The 21,650-nt window shown below is 44.3% G+C and overlaps 1 protein-coding gene across 1 annotated transcript; it reads left to right on the top strand.

Moving 5' to 3' along the window:
• The first annotated feature begins 9,972 nt into the window (after window positions 1-9,972).
• LOC127293945 (small heat shock protein, chloroplastic) lies at window positions 9,973-11,178 on the top strand. Its single transcript, XM_051323670.2, has 2 exons — window positions 9,973-10,314; window positions 10,454-11,178. The coding sequence occupies exons 1-2, from the start codon at window positions 10,065-10,067 to the stop codon at window positions 10,966-10,968; spliced, it is 765 nt and encodes a 254-aa protein (XP_051179630.1). The 5' UTR covers window positions 9,973-10,064; the 3' UTR covers window positions 10,969-11,178.
• Window positions 11,179-21,650: the final 10,472 nt, after the last annotated feature.

The raw sequence follows: 21,650 nt of genomic DNA, 5'->3' as shown, positions 1-21,650 counted from the left end.
ATACTAAGGACGATTACTTCATGGATATGCGAATATTGTTAGTGCCCCAATAGTTGGAGGATTGGGACGCCTTGCGTCTTCAACCTTCGTACATTCCCATAAAACTTATGAGTTTATGTAGTCTCACTAAATTATATTCTATCATCTTGTAATAAGGTCTTAGATATCACATATATCTCATACCTTGATTATTTCTGGAAACTAAATTTTCAGCTCCTTACTTTTCAAACAGATTTGAACTTCAAGTTTCACGGAGACAAGATAACTTTAGGTACTAATTGAAACCATAGCTCTTTGAATCAACAATGTGAGGTTTACTAAAAGTTTGCAATAGGACTTAAACAATTCTTGATTCTTTAACAATACGGTACCAAACCGTAAAGTTTCTTGTCAGATTTTAACAGTATTTCTATCTCAGTAACAAGACTAGCGCATGGTAGAAAAACGGATGCCAATACTACAAAAATTAATTCAAAATACTACTCAGACTATGTTTATGATAATTAGTTCATGTTTTAATCTAATTACTAATGAACTCCCACTTAATACAACATCCCTCATAGTTGTTAAGTGGTACACGATCCACATCCACTACACCAAAACCGATCATCACGTGAGATGATGTAGCTTCAATGGTGAACATCAACATGTTGATCATATCATCCATATGACTCGTGTTCAACCTTTCGGTTTCCGTTGTCCCGAGGCCATGTCTCAGACATGCTAGGCTCGTCAAGCAAACCCAAGTATTCCGCGTGTGCAACATGGCTTACACCCGTTGTATATGAACGTTGAATCTATCACATCCGATCATCACGAGATGCTTTGAAACGACGAACTTTGGCAACGGTGCATACGAGGGAAGAACACTTTATTATCTTGATATTAATGTGAGGGATCATCTTATAATGCTACCGTCGCGATCTAAGCAAAATAAGATGCATAAAAGGATTAACATCACATGCAGTTCATATGTGATATGATATGGCCCTTTTGTCTTTGCGCCTTCGATCTTCATCTCCAAAGCACGGACATGATCTCCATCATCAACGGGCATGATCTCCATCATCGTCATGAAGCGTCAAGGTTCATGGTGCCGTCTTCATGGTTGTTCACCTCGTGTAGCAACTATTACAACTACTTTGAAATACTACTCAACATGAAATTTAAAGACAACCATAAGGCTCCTGCCGGTTGCCACAATACAATAATGATCATCTCATACATATTCATCATCACATTATGGCCATATCACATCACCAAACCCTGCAAAAACAAGTTAGACGTCTCTAATTTGGTTTGCATATTTTACGTGGTTTAGGGTTTTCGAGAGAGATCTAATCTACCTACGAACATGAACCACAACGTTGATACTAATGTTGTCAATAGAAGAGTAAATTGAATCTTCACTATAGTAGGAGAGACAGACACCCGCAAAGCCTCTTATGCAATACAAGTTGCATGTCGAACGAGGAACAAGTCTCATGAACGCGGTCATGTAAAGTTAGTCCGAGCCGCTTCATCCCACTATGCCACAAAGATGCAAAGTACTCAAACTAAAGATAACAAGAGCATCAACGCCCACAAAAATATTGTGTTCTACTCGTGCAACCATCTATGCATAGACACGGCTCTGATACCACTGTAGGGATTTGTTGCATAGAAAACAAAAAATTTCCTACCGCGAGAACGCAATCCAAGCGAAGATGCAATCTAGAAGATGGGAGCAACGAGGGGATGAACGAGACTAACCCTTGAAGATTTCCAAAGCCTATAAGAGTAGGCTCTTATTGCTGCGGTAGACGATCACTTGCCGCTTGCAAAAGCGCGTAGAAGATCTTGATCACGGTGCCACAATCGGGCAGCACCTCCGTACTCGGTCACACGTTCGGTGTTGATGAAGACGACGTCCTTCTCCCCGTTCCAGCGGGCAGCGGAAGTAGTAGCTCCTCCTTGAATCCGGCAGCACGACGGCGTGGTGGCGGTGGCGATGGAGAACTCCGGTGGAGCTTCGCTAAGCGTGCGGGAGAGGTGGAGGAGAGAGGGGGCGGCTAGGGTTTGGGAGAGGGGGTGGCCGGCCTCAAGGGGTGCGGCCAAGCTATGGCTCTGTGGTGGCCGGCCCCCTCCCCTATGCCCCTCATTATATAGGTGGAAGCCCCAAGAGTTGTAGTCCAAGTCTTCGAATAAGACCCCAACACCAAAACTTCCCAAAGGTGGGAAACCTACTCAAGGAGGGAGTCCTACCCAAGGTGGGACTCCCACCTTTTCCTTAGGTGGGGTGGCCGGCCACCATGGGTGGAATCCACCTGGGATTCCTTCCCCTTAGGGCTGGCCGGCCATGCTAGTGGAGTCCCTCCGGGACTCCACCTTCCATAGTGCCATTCTTCCGGACTTTTCTAGAACCTTCTAGAACCTGCCATAAATGCACCGGATCATTTCCAAATTTGGAATATGACTTCCTATATATGAATCTTATTCTCCGGACCATTCCGGAACTCCTCGTGATGTCCGGGATCCCATCCGGGACTTCGAACAAAACTTCGAACTCCATTCCATATTCAAGTTCTACCATTTCAACATCAAACCTTAAGTGTGTCACCCTATGGTTCGCGAACTATGTGGACATGGTTGAGTACTCTCTCCAACCAATAACCAATAGCGGGATCTGGAGATCCATAATGGCTCCCACATATTCAACGATGACTTCAGTGATCGAATGAACCATTCACATACGATACCAATTCCCTTTGTCACGCGATATTTTACTTGTCCGAGGTTTGATCATCGGTATCACTCTATACCTTGTTCAACCTCGTCTCCTGACAAGTACTCTTTACTCGTACCGTGGTATGTGGTCTCTTATGAACTTATTCATATGCTTGCAAGACATTAGACGACATTCCACCGAGAGGGCCCAGAGTATATCTATCCGTCATCGGGATGGACAAATCCCACTGTTGATCCATATGCCTCAACTCATACTTTCCGGATACTTAATCCCACCTTTATAACCACCCATTTACGCAGTGACGTTTGATGTAATCAAAGTACCTTTCCGGTATAAGTGATTTACATGATCTCATGGTCATAAGGACTAGGTAACTATGTATCGAAAGCTTATAGCAAATAACTTAATGACGTGATCTTATGCTACGCTTAATTGGGTTTGTCCATTATATCATTCACATAATGACATAACCTTGTTATTAATAACATCCAATGTTCATGATCATGAAACGATGATCATCTATTAATCAACAAGCTAGTTATACAAGAGGCTTACTAGGGACTCCTTGTTGTTCACATAACACACATGTATCAATGTTTCGGTTAATACAATTATAGCATGGTATGTAAACATTATCATAAACTCAAAGATATTATAATAACCATTTTATTATTGCCTCTTGGGCATATCTCCAACATGTAAGTAGTAACTGCAATCTGAAATAAAGATGGCAGCAAGCAAACATGTAACAGAACTTGTTGGAAACGGTGTTTCAATGCTTAGAAACAAGGCCTAGGTAGGGATCATACTTTCACTAGTGGACACTCTCAACATTGATCACATGACTGAATAAATAAATGCTACTTTCTACACTCTCTTGTTGGATAACAAACACCATTCATTGTGTAGGGCTACAAAAGCACACCTCAAGCCGGAGTAAACAAGCTCCACAATATCCGGAGTTCATATTAAAGTAACCTCTAGAGTGCATAATAGACCGTTGCAATTTAGACCGAGTACTAACATAGCATACACACTGTCAACAATAGCTATGAAAGGGGGAATAGATCGCATCAATACTATCATAGTAATAGTTAACTTCATAATCTACAAGAGATTACAATCATAACCTATGCCAAGTACTCATGATGCACACACTGTCAACTTTACATCATGGAGGAGGAATAGACTACTTTAATAACATCACTAGAGTAGCACATAGATTTTTTTTTGACCATGAGACTGTGAGGCAAAAGCCCCACAGCATATTTTATTAAAAAAGAACAGTATATACAAAAGAGAAAAAGAAAAAACTACCTATATGTACAAAGGGAGAAAAAAAGTAAGTTACAATAAGCTGCCTATCCAGGCCATGAGGGCTGCATGATGCTTCTTCTTTATCCTATGACCAAGCATGGATAAATCATGAACAAAGCTCCGTTTCCACCCTTTAAAAGAAGGTCTCTGCGCTTCAAAAAATTTCTCATTCCTTTGCTTCCAAATATTCCAGCATGCTATGATGACCACCTCCATGAAAAAAGGCTTACCAAAATCTGCTCTTGCCATAGAAGCTGATGTCTGCAAGTCTTGACTCAAAGACCAATCAATTTGAAGATAACACCAAATCCTCTGACTAAAGTTACATTGGAAAAAAAGATGCAGCCTGTCCTCATAAATTCTTGCTGGACAAAGAACACAATGTGTTTCATCAGTTACATGCCAGTTCCTCCGTTGGAGCATATCCCTTGTGTTCAACCGATCATTCAATAATAACCACCCAAAGAATTTGGTTTTAAGAGTACAACAAGATTTCCAAATCCATTTCGAAACCGCAAAGGTTTGTATATGATCATGTAAGTGTTTATAATACTGTGAAGCCTGATAGGTGCTGCCCCAAACATATTCCCAACAATCCCGATCCAAAGAGAGAGGGGAAGCTCTCATTTTACTAGATAATTGTTGCATTTCCACATAGGCTTGTGCAGAAATGGGTAAGTGAAACAAAGCTGCCATATCATCACTAGCAAAAACCTCAGCTGCTGATAACGTAGAGTCAAGAGCATAGGAAAAAAGTCTAGGAAACCTTTCTGATATTGGCTGTGTAGAACCATCAAACCACCAGTTGTCTGACCAAAATAAAATTGTATTACCAGCACCAGGTTTCACTCTAGCCACCTCTCTGTACTTGTGCACTAGCTTCATGATGTCCCGCCACCAGAATGATGCAGAAACATTACCACCATGCGGCACAATATTCTCATAGTAAGTCGACCAAATGAGTTGTACCCATGGTACATTTACTCTGTTGTAGAACTTATCTAGGTGTTTGAGCAATAGAGCCTCATTCTGCAATTTGAAATTCACAATTCCAACTCCCCCATTCTGCTTGGGTTTACAAAGCATATCCCAAGAAGCAAGTGATTGTTTAGGTGTATCTATATTGTCTCGCCATAAACACTGCCTCAGGATTCTCTCAAAGCTCATAGATTAATGGTGATACAAAGCTCATGATCACATAAAGATCACACCATGGGAGAGAGAGATGAACCACATAGCTACCGGTAGAGCCCTCAGCCTCGGGGGAGAATGATGCGTCTCCAACGTATCTATAATTTCTGATGTTCCATGCTTGTTTTATGACAATACCTACATGTTTTGTTTACACTTTATGATGATTTTATGCGTTTTCCGGAACTAACCTATTGACGAGATGCCGAAGTGTCAGTTCCTGTTTTCTGCTGTTTTTGGTTTCAGAAATCCTAGTAAGGAAATATTCTCGGAATTGGACGAAATCAACGCCCAGCATCTTATAATTCCACGAAGCTTCCAGAACACCGGAGAGGCACCAGAGGGGAGCCTTGTGGGCCCCACACGTGTGGGCGGCGCGGCCCAGGGGGGGCGCCCCCTGTTGTCTGGCCGCCTCGTCAGCCCTCCGACTCCGCCTCTCCGCCTATTTAAGCCTCCTGACCTAAAAACTTCGGGGGAATAAGCCACGGTACGAGAAACCTTCCAGAGACGCCGCCATCGCGAAGCCAAGATCTGGGGGACAGAAGTCTCTGTTCCGGCACGCCGCCGGGACGGGGAAGTGCCCCCGGAAGGCATCTCCATCGACACCACCACCATCTTCATCACCGCTGCTGTCTCCCATGAGGAGGGAGTAGTTCTCCATCGAGGCTAAGGGCTGTACCGGTAGCTATGTGGTTAATCTCTCTCCCATGTACTTCAATACAATGATCTCATGAGCTGCCTTACATGATTGAGATTCATATGATGAGCTTTGTATCACTATTAATCTATGTGCTACTCTAGTGATGTTATTAAATTACTCTATTCCTCCTCCATGATGTAATGGTGACAGTGTGTGCATCATGTAGTACTTGGCGTAGTTTATGATTGTGATCTCTTGTAGATTATGAAGTTAACTATTACTATGATGGTATTGATGTGATCTATTCCTCCTTTCATAGTATGAGGGTGACAGTGTGCATGCTATGTTAGTACTTGGTATAATTGCGTTGGTCTATCATGCACTCTAAGGTTATTTAAATATGAACATCGAATGTTGTGGAGCTTGTTAACTCCGGCATTGAGGTGCTCTTGTAGCCCTACACAATTAGTGGTGTTCATCATCCAACAAGAGAGTGTAGAGTGGTTTTATTATGTGATCAATGTTGAGAGTGTCCACTAGTGAAAGTATGATCCCTAGGCCTTGTTTCCAAATATTGCAATCATCGCTTATTTACTGTTCTACTGCATCTTTACTTCCTGCAATATTACTACCATCAACTGCACGCCAGCAAGCTATTTTCTGGCGCCGTTACTACTGCTCATATTCATTCATACCACTTGTATTTCACTATCTCTTCGTCGAACTAGTGCACCTATACATCTGACAAGTGTATTGGGTGTGTTGGGGCACAAGAGACTTCTTGTATCGTGATTGCAGGGTTGCTTGAGAGGGATATCTTTGACCTCTTCCTCCCTGAGTTCGATAAACCTTGGGTGATCCACTTAAGGGAAAACTTGTTGCTGTTCTACAAACCTCTGCTCTTGGAGGCCCAACACTGTCTACAGGAAAAGAAGCGTGAGTAGACATCAGAGAACTACTCCCTTCTCATCATGGGAGACAGCAACGGCGATGAAGATGGCGGTGGTGTCGATGGAGATGACTCCGGGGGCAATTCCCCGTCCCGGCGGCGTGCCGGAACAGAGACTTCTGTCCCCCGAAACGGAGTTTCGCGATGGCGGCGGCGCCCCTGGAGTCTTTCTGGAGTTTCGTCAATTGGTGTCGGGTTTTTAGGTCTCGACAGATTTTATAGGCGAAGAGGCGGCGCAAGGAGGTGCCTGGGGGGCCCACACCATAGGGTGGGGCGGCCTCCCTCCTGGCAGCGCCGGCTGATGGGGAGGAGGCCCTGGGCCTCCTCTGGCCTGGCCCTTCTGGCGAAATAGAATTTTCGTGATTTTTCGGGATTTTTCCGAGCACTTTGGTTTTTTGGGCCTTTTCTGCAATAAACAGACATAATAAACAGAAACTGGCACTGTGGCATCTTGTTAATATGTTAGTCCAATAAATGCCTTAATATGGTATAAAGTGCATATAAAACATGTAGCAATTGATATAATATAAGCATGGAACATCAGAAATTATAGATACGTTTGAAACGTATCACCTCCTAGAATAAAAGATATGTGAATTTCCTAGTTGCCTCATGCTACCCACTAATACCAGGAAGATCAGTTAGCTAAATTAAAAGCCGAATATAAATAAAGGAATTACCATAGCTAGCAGAATTAGTGTGCTCAACACCTGGTTCTTCAACATCATAGGATGGGCGGGGAGAGCTATAGATTGATGAATGGTCCAATCCCTCGCTTGGCTGAGCTCACAGAAATAATCCACGATTCAAGGCGTTGACGAATGTAATTAGTGATTACCGTGCAGGCAGGATCCACCCTCTCCTAGCTGATCTACCTCGCCTCCGGTCCACAGAGCCCCACCTCATCAACTCCCATGAACTGAGACATAGATAAATTCGACAAATTAAGCTGAGGCCAATTTTTTTTTGAACAAGAACAGGGGTCAAAAAGACCCCTACGAAGCTGCATTGATAACACGTGGTGGGTACAAATTTGCATAGAGGCCCTTTACAACACTCGCCCTAAGAAACCGAGATTTTGAAGATAAAGCCTCTAACATTACAAAAAACACCCTGGCACTAAAAAAGGAAAAGCAATCAGGTGCTTCAGAGTCTCCACCACCAAGCTCGCCGGCAACCTCAAGGCGATGAACGCCGAAGTAGAAGAGGGGATCTGAGCTCGCTACGGCCTCTACACCAGCGAGGAACCAACAACGTCGGCCACCACGACGCCTTCGGGGACGAACCACTTGAAGACTCGAGGTAGTCGAGCTCCGACGCAGGGCTCCGACAAAGGCCTCCAAATCGGAGGTTGAAGATGAACCGCGGTGCAGGATGCACCAAACGGCGCGGAGTGGCCTCCAATGGCCCTGAATCACTTCGGCAAACACGTCCTCCGTGTATGATCTCCGCAGAGAAGCAGCTTCCGACCTGCAGGAAAGCTTGAGCAGGTCGCAATTTCCCCTTCTTGCAGCATGGAAGAACTCGAGATAGAGCTGCTCCACTTCCTCACCACCACGGCCGGCCAAGGGGAGGGGCCAAGTCTCGAGCTCAGCATGCTGAAGAAAAACGCACTTATACCTGGGGCTCGCCTCAGCCTCCTCTGCCACCTTCCTCCATGGAAGAGCAACAAAGAAGAAGCGCGACGGCTGCTCGCCGGCGTGCGCTGCCGAACGAGAAGCAGAGCTCCAACTCCCGACCTTATTGGCGGAGATCCCCAAGCCCAGCACGCCCGCCTGCGAGAGCTCTTGCCACCAGAGCACTGCAGCGAGAGTCACCAAGCCTAGGCCGCGCCGGAGCCGGTTGAGATGCTCCGACGACCTACTCCCACACGGCACAAAGGCACAACACAAAAGCAAAAGAACTACCACTACATCTACTCTGTACAGGAGGAGGAGCCAACCACCTAGTCCATCCCCTCGCCGGCCAGCCAGGCCGCCGGAGAGAAGGAAGGAAAGGGGCGGCAGAGAAGAGCTGGAAACGACTCTCAACGGGAGAGGATAAGGTTGGACCGTTCCGTCCGTTTTTTCAGCTGAGGCCAATGGGACCTAGCCTCCGGCCCACAGAGCCCCACCTCATCACCTCCCACGGACTGAGACATACTCCCTCCGTCCACAAATAAGTGTACACGCGCGGGATTTTTAAGACAAATTATGAAATGGAGTGAAAAAAATACATTTTGGGAACATGCATCTTCCCTCTTTAATTCTTTCGCCTCCAATAATCTAAGTGTATGTAGAAAACAAGAAGATCATGCGCTTAATATTATTGGGTTTGATTTCCGTGCGATGAGAGAGAAGCAATTAAAACGCATTGGGAATATAGGAGTACACTCTTTTGTGGACAAAATTTTGAGCTAGATGTCCACTTATTTAAGGACGGAGGGAGTAGATAAATTCAGCAAATTAAGCTAAGGCCAATGGGGGAATTTCAGTTGGAGGAGCATGCGTGCTAGGTTACGAGGTATCCTCTCTGGGCTATTGGACAATGGTGGAGATTCGTTTCCAAATTAAACGTCCATATGGCGTACGTTTTCCAAATTAAACGCTAATTTGTTTAGCGGTTTGCAAATTATTCTGGTGTTAGTATGGGAAAGACGTGCAATGTCATTGAAGTATCCTAGGCCGTCCGATCTGTGAGGATAGACGGGTGAAATCAAATGTTCATGTCCATTTCGTGCTTTTATAAGTAGTATAGATATAGATATAGATATAGATATAGATATAGATAGTATAGATATAGATGAAGATGAAGATAGAGATGGAGATGGAGATAATACAAATAGGCAGAGTCGCCCGCGGGTGAACCAGAATCTTGGATTTCTCATGTTTCCAAGATTGAGAAATTCATCAAATAAGGCTCGAAATATTTGATGGGCCTCCATTGTCGTTTGAACCGGAATTCTCGAAGCCCTCAAGTTCATATACATACAAATCCATTTCGAATCACGACATCATCTGGATAAGACCTGAATAATCCGTGAACGCACCAGATAGTTCTGGAGCCCCTAACCATTCTCTAGAAACCACCACATCGTTCTACCTCTCTCGTGATTCATGTGTCATATCTCTACAGCTGCTCCGTGTATATAAACGCGCACGGACGGTGTACCATTCCATTGACACTGTCGCACTCATATTTCGCATCCAACAATCGAAATCAAGAGGCAAATAACATCTCGAAGCGTCCGTGTGGCAAGAATGCAGCAAGCTGTGGTCTCCAATCTGCAACCTATCACCGCATCCCCGGGTGCTCCAGGAAGCAGGTTCACATGGACCAATGCTTCCTGCAGACCTAGGCGAGGCTCGGTGAAGGTCCGGTCTATCAAGAATGGGTCCACCGATAATCTTGACCATCTGCGGAGAGCCCCGACTGCTAGAAAGCAGCAGCAGCAGCAGCAGGGAAATGGAAATCCTCCGAGGAGGAGGGTCATCCAGACCACGCCATTTGGTAATTATAAGAAGTGCCACGCAATTTTTTTACTTATTAGTTTGCTTTGCTTATTGAGCTTTGTGTGATTATTGGATTCCTCATCGGCATTACTGATCTCAATCCCCATTTCTTGGTAAATTAATTAATCTCTCGACAGGACTATGGGACAGCTTTCCTGAAGCAAGAACGCTGAATCAAATGATGCGGACCATGGAGCGCATCGTAGACGAGGAAGACGACGACCGCCGCCCGCTCGTGGTGCCAGCCGCGATGGTGTCGCCGACGGTACAGCGCGCGGACAGCGCGGCCACCGCCTACCGACGGGGACGGACGCCGTGGGAGATCAAGGAGCGCGCGGGGGACTACCTGGTGCGGTTCGACATGCCGGGCATGACGAGGGAGGACGTGAGGGTGAGCGTGCAGGACCAGACGATGGTGGTGATCGCCGAGAAGGCGGAAAAGCAAGGAGAAGAGAATGGAGAGAATGGGAAAGAGGAAGAGGAGGAGCCGTGGCCGGCGGCGAGCTACGGGCGGTACAGGACGCGGGTGGAGCTGCCGGAGAACGTGGATGTGGAGAAGATCGCTGCGGAGGTCAGGGACGGCGTGCTCTACCTCAACATCCCCAAGGTGTCGCCATCCGGGGGCAAGGTCGTCAGCATCCAGGTGCAGTGAAGATGGATACGCCAATACGTAGCCGTCCTTCGTTAGCTTTCTTTTTGTAGTTACTTGAGCATGATCAGTGTTGTTTACAAGTGTAAAGGCAGCAGAGTCAATCAGAAAGACTGCCTTCCTTCTCAACAACAACAAAACGGAGATAAATTGCAACGAAAGAACCTCCTGTTTTCGCATGTCCTCTATTCAGGACTTGAAAAAACTATTTGCTTTTGACTGGCTCCTTCCGTCGAAGCATTTGCTGTCAAATTTAAAAAGAACGAGGAAATTTAAAGCCTACTAGTATACTGGTGTATGTGCCATGGAATTAGAGTGAGTAATTAGCTAAAATATGCTACAACTACCTTGGCTAATTTTAACTAAGAAGCGGGCTGGGACAGGTATGCTACATAGAGTGGATTTTAAATTTTAACTAAGAAGCGGGCTGGGACAGGTATGCTACATAGAGTGGATTTTAAGAGCAGGTGCTTGGTGTGTTTCCGTATCTAGACCATGTATACTGTATTAAGATTCGTGCTAGCTATTTTTTCTCGTTCTCAAATAACTTCTTATTTTTATTATCTCTCACACCACATAATTTTAGAACTTGAAATTTTGCAGATCACGTAAACATCAACTAAAATATGGAAAAAATATTCTACATTTTTTATGTCATTATGTATGTAAATATATCAAAAATTTATTTCGAACTTTAAATAATTTAAAATTTAAATTTGCACAAAAAAATTCGGAACTATTATTATCCCATTTTATTTGTTATTTTCGAGTGACTTGCAAAAAAAAATTAATCAAAATATTACATAATTTGAAAGATATGAGATAGAAAAAGTCAAAAAAAAAAGGTGGATGCGGGAGCGCACCTGCCCCACCACACTAAACTACTCCCTTCGACTCAAATTAATTGATTTAACTTCGATTCAAATTAATTGATTTAACTTTGTCATAATACGGATGTATCTACACCCGTTTGCTGACTAGATCTATTTGTATCTGGACAAAGTTGAATCAATTAATATAGATCACAGGGAGCATAATTTTTGTTGAGTTAAAAGCGGTCAATATCTGTGGCTCGATTACATTAAAAAGTGACTTAAGAAATAGAGGCGGTGGCTAGCTAGGATGAAAATCCTAGCTGCAGCCATCGTCCTAGCCATCTACCACTGGAAATCACGGTCCCGCCTCCTCTGCTTGCCACTCTAGCGGTTAGAGAAGGTGGAGATCTCGAATCACCGTTGTAGAAGGATTCCTAAAGTTAAAGTTTGGTCAACTGGTATCATTGTTATGGTTGCTATGACGATGTTTTGTGGGACAATAATAAGGTACACCCACCTCCTCTTTCATGTTGTCAGCAACGATCTCGCCGTTGGCCTTGAGAAGGGCGGGAGTTTGTCTAGTCGCCACATTCATGGTGGATCTCGTCTAGTCTACGTGATAGGTTTGGTGTTACAAGGTTCAAATCAATTCAGGGGTTCAATAGCGACGACTTTGGTTGTGGTTCTTTGGTGCCCCTGGTTCTTAGGGGCACGGGCATGAAGACTTCCCGATTGCCATCAACAACATCATGCCGACTTTGCTAAGTGAACAGCGACAACGGTGCGTCGGCAGTTTGCTCTGGCGGCAGTAGTGACCGGGTGGTCCAAGAATCTTGATATAATATTCATTATATTTGAGGTACTTTGTATTTCTTGTGAATTAATGGAATAGATTCAGAACTTTCTCGCAAAAGGAAAGAAAAGTGACTCAATTTATAAGAAAACCACGCACGTGAGGCGACTCGTCACAACCACCATATGCAACAAACACACACAACCCCATATTCCGGCCCGCAGCTCTGACTTACACCAGTTGGCACACAAACCGACACTACACGACCCACCCATCTCATAGCCCTCGCTGCTTAGTCGACCGCTCGCATAGCTCAAGCATCACGACAAATCCGGAGCCATCGCCCGGTGTAGTAGCTAGATCGAATTTCGAAATGCCGAAAAAAAACTAGCTGACGACGAACTCGTGGTGCACACAGATCTCCGAGCCGCCACCCAAGCTCAGAGCAAGGCCACGACCAATCCCCATTGGACTGTCGCTACAAAGAGGTTTCAAGGCCGCCACCTCGGCACACGGCCACCGTCCGAGGCCGCTGCCTTAGGGTCCGCCTCCTGTGACCACCAAACTGCCTTGACCGATCGCCACAAACCAGACGCGTCACAAGGGTCAAGAGTCTCCAAGGCGGTGACTTCAATAAGGTAACGAAGCGTCCTTTACAGCCGCCCACTCCTGATAGAGCTTAGATTTTCACCCGAAGACCTTGGAACCACTCACGCTGGTTGGGAAGTGATCGACCCGCCCGTTAAGTGAGAGGAGTAACAAACATGCTAGCGGGGCCCTGACATCGACAACCAAGCTCCACCATATTCTTCATCCGCAATGGTACATCACCCCACAAAAAATGCCATGCCATCTGCATCCAAGCCGCGGCCACCTCTCCAGGGTCGTCACCCCGACATCACGCCTCTAGATCATGCCAAGCCGAAGGGGAAGATCACGAAGTGCCCCTAGACTCCCAAACCTCGCCTCCCCGGTGCATTTGCTACCCACAATAGCTGGCCTCCACACGCTGTCACCATCACCTCCACGTCACCCTCTAGGAGTCCAACCCCTCTTCATGGCCAGACTGCCCTCGCCTGGCCCAGATCAGTCCTAGAAAGCACCGCACCCGACATCATGTTGATGCGGCTCCGGCCCCTGAGCCAACAGCTCCACACACCGGCGCTCTATGGCAAGCTCGCCCGTAGCCTCGCCATCAACTCGTGTCGTCCGCCGCGCCCCTGCACGCCATGGACTCCAGGAGCGAGTACTACGAACAGTGGCGTAGTGATACCTTCGATCCGGATTACTAATTGTAGGATGATAAGCTTTTTCCCTAGTAGACCTAGGTTTAATCCAACCTTGGGAGGCACTGCTAAATTAGTGTAAACGAAACATCTACAAGACTTACTAGTTAATTTGATTTTATGTTTACCGGACCTATCTAGTTTAATTTTAAGGGGGTTGTGTTCAATGATGGAAAATAGGCCATGGTTAAGGTTTCTCCTGCAACTATGCATACATATATATTTGAAGCGCAAGTGTGTAACAAATAAAATAGAGATAAAAGATTCGTGAGCAGCACATCCGTAAATACTCTTGCCCCTAAAGCCAGAGGTGACAAGAGTCTCTTGGTCCAACCACTATTCTCACAGCCGCGAGCAATAACAATTATTAAGCATATGAATACAGACCAAAACATTAAGCTATATGATTGTGTCGTGATTCCGAATGAATCACTTAACATGTACCGTTACTTTCCTCCTTCTATCACTGAGGTTTCGCGGTAGCCAGCCGTTCTCCACTCATCCCACCTCTTCCCTTGATCGATCCGAGTGACATGGGTACCTGCAGATCATCCAATCGAGGCAAAGAGACAAGGATACAAGATTGAAAAACTCCTATTCAATCCTTACACATATTATAAGATTAGATGCACATAAACGCAGCGAATATTCACCCCAACCCCCAGCCCGTGAGGACTACTCACACATAATATCAAATTCAATAACAAAGATAGAAATCATTATGGCAAATACTTGGATTGAAATCACAATATTCTTACAAATGGTCGCCAATTCTCAATGAGATCTCTATTACAATGATGATGGGTATGGCTATGGAGGAGATTGGAGATGGAATGGATGAACTATGGTGGTGGATCTCCTTCGGTGTGGTGTAGATGGATCTGATGGATGCATGGCGGCTCTGTTTGGCGACGAATGGCTCTCCTTTTGGCGTCGGGTCCTTCACAGAAATTATAGGGTTTGACCTCTGGAAGGTTGTGTTGGAGATATGCCCAAGAGGCAATAATAAAGTGGTTATTATAATATCTTTGTGTTTATGATAAATGTTTGCATACCATGCTATAATTGTATTAACCGAAACATTGATACATGTGTGTTATGTAAACAACACGAAGTCCCTAGTAAGCCTCTTGTATAACTAGCTTGTTGATTAATGGATGATCATGGTTTCGTGATCATGGACATTGGATGTTATTAATGACAAGGTTATGTCATTAGTTGAATGATATAATGGACACACACCCAAATAAGCATAGCATAAGATCAAGTCATTAAGTTCAATTTGCTATAAGCTTTCGATACATAGTTGCCTAAGTCCTTCGACCATGAGATCATGGTCATCACTTACATCGGAAGGGTACTTTGATTACATCAAACACCATTACGTAAATGGGTGGTTATAAAGATGGGATTAAGTATTCGGAAAGTGTGAGTTGAGGCATATGGATCAATAGTGGGATTTGTCCATCCTAATGACGGATAGATACACTCTGGACCCTCTCGTTGGCACGTCGTCTGATTAGCTTGCAAGCATGTGATTAAGATCACAAGAGATGACATACCACGGTACGAGTGAAGAGTACTTGTCGGTAACGAGGTTGAACAAGGTATGGAGATACCGATGATCGAACCTCGGACAAGTAAAGTATCGCATGACAAAGGGAATCGGCATCATATGTAAATGGTTCAATCGATCACTAAGTTATCGTTGAATATGTGGGAGCCATTATGGATCTCCTGATCCCGCTATTGGTTATTGCTCGGAGAGGAGTCTCGACCATGTCTGCATAGTTCGCGAACCGTAGGGTGACGCGTTTAAGGTTCGATGTCGCATAAGTAGATTTGAATATGGTATGGAGACGAAGTTTGTTCAGAGTCTCGGATTGTATCCAGAACGTCACGAGGAGGTCCGGAATAGTCCGGAGAATAAGATTCATATAAGGGAAGTTGATTTCTAGGTTTCGGAAAAGTTCGGGATTTTTCCGGTGGATGACCGGAAAGGTTCTAGAAGGTTCCAGGGGTCCCACCAGTGGGCCCAAGACCCTAGGAGGCCTAGCACGGGCCGAGGGGGTGCTCCCTAGCCTAATGGGCCAGGGGCACATGCCCCTCAAGGCCCAGCCGGCCAACCCCTAGGGTTTCCCTAGGGGGGATCAACTTGGGGGGAAGATTTCCCTCTTCCCCCCACCTTGGCCGCCGCCCCCAACCCTAGATGGGAAAAGGGGGCCACCCCAGCCGACCTGGCCCCCTATATAAAGAGGGGAGGGGGTGGCCGGCCAACTGATACGTCTCCAACGTATCTATAATTTCTGATGTTCCATGCTTATATTATACCAATTGCTACATGTTTTATATGCACTTTATATCATATTATGGCATTTATTGGACTAACCTATTAACAAGATGCCACAGTGCCATTTTCTGTTTATTATGTCTGTTTATTGCAGAAAAGGCCCAAAAACCAGTGCTCGGAAAAATCCAGAAAAATCACAGAAATTCTATTTCGCCAGAAGACTCACGGAGCCAGAAGGGCCAGGCCAGAGGAGGCCCAGGGTCTCCTCCCCATCAGCCGGCGTGGCCAGGAGGGGGGCCGCCCCACCCTATGGTGTGGGCCCCTCAGGACTCCACCGACGCTGCCCTTTCGCCTATATAATCCCTCGTGACGCGAAAACCCGATATCAATCAATCATGTTCCAGAAAGACTCCAGGGGCGCCGCCGCCATCGCGAAACCTAGTTTCGGGGGTCAGAAGTCTCTGTTCCGGTACGCCGCCGGGACGGGGAATTGCCCCCGGGGTCATCTCCATCGACATTACCGCCATCTTCATCGCCATTACTGTCTCCCATGATGAGGAGGGAGTAGTTCTCCCCCGAGAGGCTGAGGGCTCTACCGGTAGCTATGTGGTTCATCTCTCTCTCCCATTGTGTGATCTTTATGTGATCATGAGCTTTGTATCACTATTAATCTATGTGCTACTCTAGTGATGTTATAAAGTAGTCTATTCCTCCTCCATGATGTAAAGTTGATAGTGTGTGCATCATGTAGTACTTGGCGTAGGTTATGATTGTAATCTCTTGTAGATTATGAAGTTAACTATTACTATGATAGTATTGATGTGATCTGTTCCCCCTTTCATAGCTATTGGTGACAGTGTGTGATACGCGTACAACACGCGTCCGTTGGGAACCCCAAGAGGAAGGTGTGATGCGTACAGCAGCAAGTTTTCCCTTAGTAAGAAACCAAGGTTTATCGAACCAGTAGGAGCCAAGAAGCACGTTGAAGGTTGATGGTGGCGGAGTGTAGTGCGGCGCAACACCAGGGATTCCGGCGCCAACGTGGAACCTGCACAACACAACCAAAATACTTTGCCCCAATGTAACAGTGAGGTTGTCAATCTCACTGGCTTGCTGTAACAAAGGATTAGATGTATAGTGTGGATGATGATGTTTGCAGAGAACAGTAAGAACAAGTATTGCAGTAGATTGTATTCGATGTAAAGAAATGGACCGGGGTCCACAGTTCACTAGTGGTGTCTCTCCGATAAGAATTAGCATGTTGGGTGAACAAATTACAGTTGGGCAATTGACAAATATAGATGGCATGACAATGCACATACATATTATGATGAGTAGTGTGAGATTCAATTGGGCATTACAACAAAGTACATAGACCGCTATCCAGCATGCATCTATGCCTAAAAAGTCCACCTTCAGGTTAGCATCCGCACCCCTTCCAGTATTAAGTTCCAAACAACAGACAATTGCATTAAGTATGGTGCTTAATGTAATCAACACAAATATCCTTAGACAAAGCATTGATGTTTTATCCCTAGTGGCAACAACACATCCACAACCTTAGAACTTTCTGTCACTGTCCCAGATTTAATGGAGGCATGAACCCACTATCGAGCATAAATACTCCCTCTTGGAGTTACAAGTAACGACTTGGCCAGAGCCTCTACTAATAACGGAGAGCATGCAAGATCATAAACAACACATAGATGATAGATTGATAATCAAGATAACATAGTATTCCATATTCATCGGATCCCAACAAACGCAACATGTAGCATTATAAATAGATGATCTTGATCATGTTAGGCAGCTCACAAGATCCAACAATGATAGCACAATGAGGAGAAGACAACCATCTAGCTACTTCTATGGACCCATAGTCCTGGGGTGAACTACTCACACATCACTCCGGAGGCGATCATGGCGATGAAGAGTCCTCCGGGAGATGATTCCCCTCTCCAGCAGGGTGCCGGAGGCGATCTCCTGAATCCCCCGAGATGGGATTGGCGGCGGCGGCGTCTCTGGAAGGTTTTCCGTATTGTGGCTCTCGGTACTGGGGTATTCGCGACGAAGGCTATATGTAGGCGGAAGGGTAGGTCAGGGGGCGACGCGAGGGGCCCACACAACAGGGCCGCGAGGCCAGGGCCAGGGCCGCGCCGCCCTGGCGTGGTGTCGCCGTGTCGCCCCACTTCGTTTCCCTTTCGGACTTCTGGAAGCTTCATGGAAAAATAAGACCCTGGGCGTTGATTTCGTCCAATTCCGAGAATATTTCCTTACTAGGATTTCTGAAACCAAAAACAGCAGAAAACAACAACTGGCTCTTCGGCATCTTGTTAATAGGTTAGTGCCTGAAAATGCATAAATATGACATAAAGTATGTATAAAACATGTGTGTATCATCAATAAAGTAGCATGGAACATAAGAAATTATAGATACGTTGGAGACGTATCAGCATCCCCAAGCTTAGTTCCTACTCGTCCTCGAGTAGGTAAACGATAACAAAGATAATTTCTGAAGTGACATGCTATCATAATCTTGATCAATATTATTGTAAGCATATGTAATGAATGCAGCGATCCAAAGCAATGGTAAAGACAATGGTTAAACAACTGAATCATATAGCAAAGACTTTTCATGAATAGTACTTTCGAGACAAGCATCAATAAGTCTTGCACAATAGTTAACTCATAAAGCAATAAATTCAAAGTAAAGGCATTGAAGCAACACAAAGGAAGATTTAAGTTTCAGCGGTTGCTTTCAACTTGTAACATGTATATCTCATGGGTAATTGTCAATGCAAAGTAACATGATGAATGAAAATATGCAAGTATGTAAGAATCAATGCACAGTTAACACAAGTGTTTGCTTCTAAGATGGAAGGAAATGGGTAAACTGACTCAACATAAAAGTAGAAGAATGGCCCTTCGCAGAGGGAAGCATGGATTGCTATATTTGTGCTAGAGATTTTATTTTGAAAACATAGAGAGAGCATAAAAGTAAAGTTTTGAGAGGTGTTTGTTGTTGTCAACGAATGGTAGTGGGCACTCTAACCCCCTTGCCAGACAGACTTTCAAAGAGCGGCTCCCATGAAATTTTTATTTTTGGGTGGCACTCCTTCCAACCTTTGCTTTCACAAACCATGGCTAACCGAATCCTCGGGTGCCTGCAAACAATCTCATACCATGAAGGAGTGCCTTTTTATTTTAGTTTTATTTAGATGACACTCCTCCCCACCTTTGCTTTCTCAAGCCATGGCTAACCGAATCCTCGGGTGCCGTCCAACAATCACATACCATGGAGGAGTGTCTTTTTTTTGTAAAATTATGAAGGTTAATTAATTGGGGCTGGGAATCCCATTGCCAGCTCATTTTGCAAAATTATTGGATAAGCGGATGAAGCCACTAGTCCATTGGTGAAAGTTGCCCAACAAGATTGAAAGATAAACACCACATACTTCCTCATGAGCTATAAAACATTGACACAAATAAGAGGTAATAAATTTTGAATTGTTTAAAGGTAGCACTCAAGCAATTTACTTTGGAATGGCAGAAAATACCATGTAGTAGGTAGGTATGGTGGACACAAATGGCATAGTTTTTGGCTCAAGGATTTGGATGCACGAGAAGTATTCCCTCTCAATACAAGGCTTAGGCTAGCAAGGTTATTTGAAGCAAACACAAGTATGAACCGGTACAGCAAAACTCACATAAGAACATATTGCAAGCATTATAAGATTCTACACTGTCCTCCTTGTTGCTCAAACCCTTACCAGAAAATATCTAGACTTTAGAGAGACCAATCATGCAAACCAAATTTTAGCAAGCTCTAGGTATTTCTTCACTAATAGGTGCAAAGTATATGATGCAAGAGCTTAATCATGAGCACAACAATTGCCAAGTATCAAATTATTCAAGACATTATACCAATTACCACATGTAGCATTTTCTGTTTCCAACCATATAACAATTAACGAAGCAGTTTCAACCTTCGCCATGAACATTAAGAACAAAGCTAAGAACATATGTGTTCATATGCAACAGCGGAGCGTGTCTCTCTCCCACACAATGAATGCTAGGATCCAATTTTATTCAAACAAAAACAAAATTGGAGACGGAACAGTGTGTATGATATGTTAGTACTCGGTCTAAATTGTAACGGTCTATTATGCACTCTAGAGGTTACTTTAATATGAACTCCGGACGTTGTGGAACTTTTGTAGCCCTACACAATGATTGGTGTTTGTTATCCAACAAGAGAGTGTTTAAGAGTAGCATTTATTTATTCAATTATGTGATCATTGTTGAGAGTGTCCACTAGTGAAAATATGATCCCTAGGCCTTGTTTCTAAGCATTGAAACACCGTTTCCAACAAGTTCTGCTACATGTTCGCTTGCTGCCATTTTTATTTCAGATTGCAATTACTACTTATAATCATCCATATTACTTGTATTTCACTATCTCTTCGCCGAACTAGTGCACCTATACATCTGACAAGTGTATTAGGTGTGTTGGGGACACAAGAGACTTCTTGTATCGTAATTGCAGGGTTGCTTGAGAGGGATATCTTTGACCTCTACCTCCCTGAGTTCGATAAACCTTGGGTGATTCACTTAAGGGAAACTTGCTGCTGTTCTACAAACCTCTGCTCTTGGAGGCCCAACACTGTCTACAGGAATAGAAACGTGCGTAGACATCAATCTATTTTCTAGCGCCGTTGCCGGGGAGGTAAGGTAAAAGGTATTCACATCCTCCGACTACTAAGCTATTTCCTAGCACTGTTGCCGGTGTGTGAGTGCTCGAAGCTATTTCCTTTAGATTCTGCAATTATATCTTTTTGTTTCTTATTTTTATTTTCACTAGTTAGGCTTAATGGAAAACAACAAAAATATTAGAGATCTTTATAGTATTTATCTTGAGTTAGGACATGAGTTGTTTGAAGAGAAAATTAAAAAACTTATATAACTTTATATGCATGATAATGGAAATGTTATTAATATGAATGCTGTGAACACCATTGTTGCTAATGCTATGGAAAATTCTAAGCTTGGGGAAGCTGGTTTTGATGAGCATGATATTTTTAGTCCCCCAAGCATTGAGGAGAAAATTTTCTTTGATGATACTTTGCCTCCCATTTATGATGATTATAATGATAGTGGTATTTTGGTGCCACCTACTATGGAGGATAAAGTTTATTATGATTATACCATGCCTGCAATTTATGATGATTACAATGATGGTTGTGATAGTTTTACTCCTAGTATTACTAATAAAATTGATTATGCTTATGTGGAGAGTAATGATACTTTTATGCATGTGAATAAGAATGCTTTATGTGATAGTTATATTGTTGAGTTTGTTCATGATGCTACTGAAAGTTATTATGAGAGAGGGAAACATGGTTATATGCATCTTAATAATATTAAGTTTCCCCTCTTTATGTTGAGAATCTTGAAGTTGCGCTTGTGTTGCCTTTCTATGCTTGTTGCGTTATGCTTACATG

Source organism: Lolium perenne, chromosome 1, assembly GCF_019359855.2.
Source record: "Lolium perenne isolate Kyuss_39 chromosome 1, Kyuss_2.0, whole genome shotgun sequence".
NCBI classification, from domain to species: domain Eukaryota; kingdom Viridiplantae; phylum Streptophyta; class Magnoliopsida; order Poales; family Poaceae; genus Lolium; species Lolium perenne.
This window is presented reverse-complemented; position numbering and strand designations above follow the sequence as displayed.

What these genes read in the sequence shown, in the direction of transcription:
- LOC127293945 (XM_051323670.2), top strand. Translation starts at nt 10,065, where the DNA reads ATGCAGCAAGCTGTGGTCTCCAATCTGCAACCTATCACCGCATCCCCG. An exon ending in CATCCAGACCACGCCATTTG is followed by an intron (nt 10,315 to 10,453) that starts GTAATTATAAGA and finishes ATCTCTCGACAG; the next exon opens with GACTATGGGACAGCTTTCCT.